The 8066-nt window shown below is 50.5% G+C and overlaps 2 protein-coding genes across 2 annotated transcripts in view; one reads left to right on the forward strand and one right to left on the reverse strand.

Annotated features, from left to right (window-relative positions):
- Positions 1 to 271: 271 nt before the first annotated feature.
- On the reverse strand, positions 272 to 7552 carry JMJD6 (jumonji domain containing 6, arginine demethylase and lysine hydroxylase; the record flags this gene model as incomplete). The annotated part of the gene is made up of 7 exons (XM_079544176.1): positions 272 to 308; positions 1693 to 1820; positions 2282 to 2420; positions 2539 to 2674; positions 3954 to 4240; positions 6474 to 6862; positions 7424 to 7552. 7 exons carry the CDS (start codon positions 7550 to 7552, stop codon positions 272 to 274), a joined length of 1245 nt encoding a protein of 414 aa, XP_079400302.1.
- A 472-nt stretch (positions 7553 to 8024) lies between these two features.
- Positions 8025 to 8066, forward strand: part of METTL23 (methyltransferase 23, arginine) — a gene marked incomplete at its 3' end in the record, with an annotated part of 1659 nt that continues 1617 nt past the window's right edge. Inside the window, exon 1 of the mRNA XM_079544330.1 lies at positions 8025 to 8039. The remainder of the gene's footprint in view (positions 8040 to 8066) is intronic.

Below are 8066 nucleotides of genomic sequence, written 5' to 3' on the forward strand. Positions count from 1 at the left end.
AAATACTTGGCATGTCCACACCCACGGATGGGCTTTTAGTGCACTCGCTCGGGGCGCAGAGGGGACAAAGCATTGCACGAGTCGGGGCATCCCCCCCTTCAGTTAGTAAGGAGCCAACCTTCGACAGCACAGAATGAAGACTGATGTTTGGACTGAAGGGAAGTGACCAACAAGGATTGTGAGGAGCAGGAGCAGAAGGGGGCAGGACAGAGCTGGCTGGCTGCTAATGGAGCTCCGATGGGCAGCTGCCTCTGGGTGGGTGCTTTATCTCTCAGGGGTAACTGCGGCCTCCACAAGATTCCCTAATCCTGTCAAAAAAAAGAAGTACAACTGCCCGTCATCAGCTGCAGCATTTCCCCTCACCCTGGGGCACAAAGCACAGCCTGCAGGCTCATTGTGTGCTCGCACTTCCCACAGGTAGGATTTTATGTTTAAAATGCGTTTCTATCAACTAAACCATCACAGTGCTGGAGCCAAAATCCCACCCCGTGCTCACAGAGAGGAGCAGCCAGCCCAGAGGAAGGAGAGTGGTGCACCAGGCAGAGCTGGCTCTAGGTAAGGTGCTACTTTTTGCAAATTTGAAGTGCAAAGAACTGAAAAAAGCACAGGACTTTCAGCTGTGCACACAGGGGCTGCGTTTTTCACACTTCTTCAGCAGGGTCTGCATTACGGTTTGTTGCATCCTGCTGCTCATTGCCTGCCTGACAACACAGCTGGCTGCCGAAAGGGTGTTTGACAGCACCTTAAGCAACTGCCAGCAGGAGGGCAGTGCATCACAGCAGCTGAATGGCAGCAAGCAGGTCTTCAGGCAGCATCCTAACGAGCACAGCGCTGGGTATAGAACAGATGTCTGGACTTCCTCAGGTAAATGACTGGCACACCTTCAGCAGGTCACACACTGCGTCACCGCACCCAACCTGGAGCATCCAACAGCTCAGCAAAGGAACTACGCAGCAATACAGCAGTGTTGGTTTACCAAACCACGAGGAATTGGCTTAAAAAATCTGGCAGGCCCCTTCTATGTGAGAAAAAAATCTTCATTTAGCAAAAACCCGTTTGACTCATCAGCTCCCAGTGACTCTGCACATAACTGAGCAACTCCACAGAACTTATCCCAAACAACAGACGTTCTTGGTTCTGCAGAGTTAATGCTTTCTCCCTCTAGCCTGACCAATGAGAAGTTTGTATTATTGTTTTTTTAAATAAGTAAACACAGACATCTTACATTTTGGCAGAATGTTGGCTTTAACAGATAAAGCAGTGGGCCAGACTGAAGTAATCCAGACAATAATAAGAGAAAACATAGAACTGCTTGAAGGTTTTGTTTGGACAAGGCATCCAAATCTGAGCCTGGCCCGATTGCTCCTCATCTCAAACTGTTCACTTTTCCTGTGTGCTCTCTAAAGAGCACAATGTTCCATCTCTCCCATTAAAAATATATATAAAAATATATTCTCTATTAAAAATAGAACTAGGACAGTGATAAAAGCATTTGATAAAGTACTTAAAAAATATATATATATTATGAATCTTAGTTTTCAGTTTGGAGTAATTCAAAGCACTGGCCGACAGCTTCACGTCCTGCATGGAGCAACGCCCTCCATCCCTCTATCCTGAGGACCTGCCCTATCTCAGCTCTGCCTCCTGCTGTCCTCTCCTCCTCCTAACAACCAGCAGCTGCCATCAGGTCACCTGGAGGAGCTGCGCTCTTTGCTCACGCAGTCGTCCTGGGAAGTTGTATCGCCGTTGCCCATCATGCTGCACGTCCTCCTCTTCTTCCTGCGGTGCATCATCCCCTCTGTCTCGGAGCCGGAGTCGCACTGAAGCACGGAGAGATGAAAACAGAGCTTAGAGAAACCCAGGGAACTGTGCTCATGAGTTCAGCACAAAAATCACCTCAGCAATTCTGGACAATTCTGTTCAAAGACCAGCTCAGGTTAAAGAAATCCGTTTTAAATTAAGTGTTGAAAACCCACAAAGAGGCACGTTTAAGATTGGTCACAGGCTACAGTGTGTTTGTGGTGAGACAACTGATGCATTCATTTTGGCTCCTAAAAGGGTTTGGAGAGTTTTTTGTAAGGGCAGGCAGCACTCTGTGAAGCACTCACCCCACACCAGGCGCTCAGGGCAGTCCCATGCTGTGCCTGTCTCTACTCTGGACCTCGTTCCTCCTCCCCGTTTGAAAACCATCCAACTTGTCACCATTATAAACGACCACGGCTTGGTAAAATGAGTGACAGATTTATCTTTTAGATAAAAATATATCCCAAAAATATGTTACCTCTGAATCAGAGTCGGAGGAGCTGGAGCTGGAGGAGCTGGAAGAATCACTCGAGCTATCAGAAGCAATACCAGTAGATTCCTGTAGGTCAACCGAATCAGCCAGTGCTGCCAGGTCAGGATGCTCCTGCTTTAGGATCCTAAACACAGTTCCAATTTCAGCATTAGTCTTTCAACAGCAACACTACACAGAGTCAGATGGTTTTGTTTCATTGATTTCTATAGGTAACACGAAAAGAAAGTTATTAAACCTCTCACCTGTACCACTTCCGTGACAATTTGGGTCTCCCTCTCACCGTTTTGTGCCACACCACGGGGAAGTTGGTACAGCTGGCAAAGTTCTGTGTGATGGCAATCGTTGTGTCCAGGTTGAGAACTACGTGCCACCAACCACCTGCAAACACAGCACCGTGAGCATTGCTGCACATCCAGCAGCTGCCACGCACCTCTGTCCCGCAGCAGAGGCAGAAACCAGACCCTGCCTCCCGAACCCAGGTGAGCCTCCCACCAGATCTTCTTTCCTCAGCCTTATTTCACAATTCATTCTGCTCCTCTGCAGGTTCTCATTACAGAAGGCTGCACAATGCTCTGGCCAAATTATCCACCTCACAGGCAGTGACTGAAGATCTGAGCTGACAGCAGCATGCTGCCTACTGACAGCCTATCTAACAGCATGAGCCTTTGTAGCCCAAGCTGCACAGAGACCCTCTGTCAAGCTGAGCACACTTTCCACACTGAATTAGCAAGGTTCTTGTGATTACAGGCCAGCCTTTCACTTAAAAATAGATGTAAATTGTTTCCCTGCACAGACTAAGAATAGACAGCGATGTTCTTCTCACCCACTTAAAACCTCCAAAAAAGAACAAAGAAACAGTTTAATGGAAATTGACAGCTACAAAATCCTAACAGAGGGGAGAGGAGTCACTACTAAGTGCCAAGGCAGTCACAAGGCACTCCTCAGACATGAAATCAGCTGTGCAACGCAGGCAACGTGGATGGCAGCTCCGTGCTGTGATGCAAGATCCAGAGGTCAGACTGCAGGCACTGAGCTCACCCACACAATGCCACCCACTGCCACCTCAGCTCCCAGTTACAGCAGGCACACGTTGCACAACCATCTTCTGATAGAAGGATGCCATTCCCATCTTCCTTTAGCTTTTGATTTTGAGATTAAGCATAACCACGGAAAAGTGGGTGGAATGCATCAGTGACTTTAAGTATTTCCTCCAGCCAAGACAAATCCACGTGCAGTCAGACTGCCTAAGCTACAAAATCCAGTGGTGATCATGCTGTGGTGTTTATAAACTCCAACATTTTTGGGTCTGAGAGCTACTAATACTCAAATACTCAGCTTTCTCTCTTTATTTTTACGTCTCAGTGTTTTCCTAGTAATAGGATCACAGTCCTATGAATGTGCAACGCAAGTCTGACTTGTTTTGCCACCCACACCACATGCAATCCTACACTGCAGGCCGTTTGTATGTCAGGGCAGTCAGAAATAACTGAGCAGTGCAGAGAAAGCCTCACAACACACAGCCCTTCTGAAACAGCCCAGAGTAGTTTCCTTTGCAAGAAATGAGCTGCAAGAAATCTGAAACACTCTTTCTTTCTCAGACAAGTTAAAAACCCACTTCTCTCTGCCACATCTGCTTTCAGGAGCCATTTCTACGTACCTGGTACAAAAACAGTCTCTCCTGGCTTCTGCAAGATCTCCAGGGGTTTGAATTCAGGAGGCCAGGTGGGAAGCTGTGTCCTGGGGTAGATGACGTTGAACCACGTGATGGCCTCGTCCTGCTGGTTGCCTCCCTCCTCCCGTGTCACTTTGATCAGCTCTCTGGGAGTGCTGGTGGGGAAGAGGCACCATCGCTTGTGTCCCTGCACCAAGGCGTTCCAGGCGCTGGTTCCCAAGGGGTCGATGTGAATTCCTGTTCCAGAGCGAGGCGGGCCCATCACAAACCATCTGCACAGCAGGAAAAAAGCCACAACCCTTCAGTCACAGAGCAAGCAGTAGCCGCTTTCTCTTCTCCTCACACACAGATTGATAGTTATAGCTGTTAATTTGGCATACGGTTAGAAACCAAGGGAGTCACCTTGATTCCCTTCTCCATTTATCCTCAAATGATGCCATGTGGGTTTAACCTAAAAACCAACACCAACTGTGACAGGAAGGACTGCGAGCCAGGACAGTGAAGACAGCTTTTAAAAACGAAACACAGCTATGAAATAGAAACAGTTCTTTTCATACGTGTACTGACCTCAAGGTAGAAGAACTCCCATTTCTGCAGCAGTGTTTATGAATGCAATAAAGGCACAATGCTCTGCACCAGGGCTCTCATCATGCAGGAGGATTCTCCTAATCTTCTCCATTTCTAAAACTTGCTACTCATAAATGGAACCCAGAGGCACAGAACAATGAGGAACTAACAAAAGGCAATACAAGTAAGGAACAGAGTGAAGTTATGCAACCCTGGCTTCCTTCTATGCCTTCTGTTCTTTTACAGCAGGCTTTTTATTCCAATATTTAAGTAGCTGGGGATTATTCTCTGGTCAAGATTTGGTGTAGATGTTCTCATTCCCAATTTGTAAAGCTCACTTCTTCTGATGGAGAAGTTTAGCTGCCACAGATGTTTAAACACAGCAGCACAAGAGCACTATTACAGCAGATAGAACAAACTGAATCAGGAGGCTTACTGCCACAAAGCAGAAGGACAATATCTGCTTAGATGGAAGAAACTAAAGCAGCACAAACGTGAGCCTTCTTCCATCCAGACCCCCCTGTGGCTGTGGTACCAACGAGAGGAGCTCCAGGGGTCACAGCATCTCAAGTCACAAAACTCTCCAGCTCCCCTTCCCAACTCAGGTGTGAATTAAGCTGGTTTCCAATCACTGCACGCTAGCAGCAATGACTGCATTTGTGAATGGCTTCCTACTTTGTTAAGCAGCCATGAATAAGAAGACATGCACATCTTCCTCTTATGATGAGGAAGTACAGCACCTGGTTGAATTTTCACTAAGCCATTAAACTGCTGAATGCTCTCCATCCATGTTTGTTTAGAGATACAAACTCCAGGTGAGGGCTGTAGCTGTGCCCTTTCACGCCACTCAGAAAAAGGAGAACAGCCTCAAACCAACCCACTTTTTCCAGAACAAAGTGCAAGAATGCTTCCATCACAAGCAAGGAGTTCAGCTCATGCCTGTGGGCGTGGAGGGTGCAGGGCAGAGAAGTATCAGTGTGAGTCACAGCTGGGGTGTCTCCATCACTTGGAACTTTGATGGAGTTCTGTCACTGTACCTCAGTTACTGCTGGAGACTTACAGGGACCACACGCACTGTGCTTTCACATTTGAGCACAGCACTGTATGCCCTTTTGAAGTCAATGAGAAAAAGTTCCTGCTGCAACTTTGTTAAAAAAAAGCCTGAAAAACACAACTGAGCTATTATTTGTTAGTACCTCGTTCATATTTGCCCTATTTCATTAAAAATACCAACCCACACCAGGACCTCATGTCACTCAGAGGGCAAGTCATTCTGTAGCAATTATCATGTGGCTGTAAAGACTTTAATTACATCTTATTCTCATAGCACTAGAAAGCATTGTATTAATGCAAATGGAAATTACTTTGTACCTAGGAGCCAATATGTAAGGTTGGTGCATTTCATTTCAGTAATCAAATGCAATTTCCTTCGCCTTCTAATCAGATAGGAAAAAAAAAGTTTGAAGACTAAATACACGCAAAAACATTATGCGGTATCATCATCATCTGAAGGGGAGCTAAGAAGTAACCTCCACTCTTCATAGTAGTCTGTTTAAGATCTTCACCTTACAAGGACTGACCCATAATTAAATGAAGCCCTGCATTGTACATAAGCCAGAAGAAACCAAGAGCAAATCTTGAGGCATTTTGAATCTGAAGGCCAGAAGGCACTTCACACAGCAAGAAATTCATCTTTGTAACTTTCAAGCACTTGGCATTTATTCGTGGAAGAAAAATTAAGAAACCAACTGTTAAATAGATTGGTGACAGAACGAGAAATCCTGATTCACAAATCTGTTCTTCCCTTCTTGTGCATTGAAGGCTTATAAGCACTTCAGAACAGCAAACACAAAGCTACTGCTTCGCTTTACACAAAGCCATTTTACTTCAGAATAACCAGAGGCACAGGAAGGAACCTCAGCTGCCACTCTGCCGTACCTGTAAGGCGGCCTTCGTTTCTCCCCCGCATACTGAAACAGATCATCAGTGAAGAACTTGGGTACTTTGTAGTCCTCCAGGAGTTTCCTGCGCTTGGGATGCTCTCCATAACTGCTGTCAAATATGTACAGCGGGCTGTCATCACGCGTGGTCTCCATGTACTCGATGTAGTATTTCATCTTCATCTTCACTGAATAACCGTCGTTGTCCTCCCCGCATTTGAACTTCTGGTTCCTGTACTTGCGTTTCAGCCGCTCCAGAGTCCACTTCTCCTGTGCAGACCAGCCCACCTGGGCGTTCAGCAGGACCACGGGTTTGTACGGCTTCTCGTAACGCTCCACAAACTCCTCCACGGTGAGCTGCAGTGCATCCGCCCGCTCCACGTTATCCTGCGAAACCAAGAGAGGAGCACAGAGCAGCTGTTAGGACAAACGTCCCAGGTGCTCTAAAGCAGCACGGAGGCTCTCCACGCTCGGGCTCTGCTCCGCACACCGCGAGGCTGTCAGACCGCCTGCGCCTTATTTTAAGCTCCCTGAGGGTGCAGCCCTAATTCTGGCGCCCGGCTCTCAGCGGTCACACCGCCCGGCTCGGGCCGCGTTTGGCACCATCCCCAGCACGGCGAGGACACCCCTGTCCACCCGGCTGCCGCCCAGCCTCGGCTCCACACAGACCCTCCCCACACCCCCTCCATCCCTCAGCCTCACCCCGCTCCCCTCAGCTCTCCCGTTCTCCTCAGCCCCCCCCCGACCCCCCTGTTTCCCCCGACCCCCCCGTTCCCCTCAGCCCTTCCGTCCCCTCCGAGCCGCCCCGCTTCCCTCACGCCTCCCCCGTTCCCCACAGCCCCTCTCACAACCCTGACCCAGCCCTAACCTCACACCCCCCGATTCCCCTCAGAGCCCCCCCGCCCCCCACAGCTCCCGTTTCCCCTCACACCCCGCTCGGTGCCGCACCTTGCACGCAGCAGGGCTGAGCGGGAAGGTCTCGCAGTAGTTGTGACGGGTCCAATCCAACGAGTCCTTCAGCTCGGGCCGGGCGCTGCGCTTCGCCTCGCGGATCCGTTTCTTGCTCTTGTGATTCATGGCGGCGTTGAGGACCCGCCGCTCCCGACCCACGTCCCGCTCCCCGGCCCCGCCGCACCTTCGAGAAATTTCACCCCCTTGCCGCCGCCGCCGCCGCAGCCCCGCCCCCGCCGCGCTCCCATTGGCGCTCCGCCCGGCCGCCTTCCGCCGCGCCGTGCCCGCCTCCCGGCGCCGATTGGACGAGGCGGGGAAGCGGCGCGGCCGCCATGTTGGGAAGGGCGGCGCGGCGGCTTGCGGAGACCCGGCGCGGACACGGCGTGAGGCACCGAGAGGTTCCCGGAGGGCCCCGCGGCGCTCCGCGTGACGTCACGACGGGAGAAAGCTCTGATTGGCCGTCGGGACCTGGCGCCACACGCTGCCGCCTGCGATTGGCCGCCTGCGAGGCGCGGGCATGGGGGAGCCGCGGCGCGCCGTGCGACGGTACCGCTTCGTGGGGGACGCGGCGGGAGGAGAGGAGCGCGCGGTGCTGGCAGTGCGCGTCCCCGAGGTACGGCCCGGGGGTGGGGGGGGCAGA

Source organism: Tetrao urogallus, assembly GCF_951394365.1.
Source record: "Tetrao urogallus genome assembly, chromosome: 18".
Lineage (NCBI taxonomy): Eukaryota > Metazoa > Chordata > Aves > Galliformes > Phasianidae > Tetrao > Tetrao urogallus.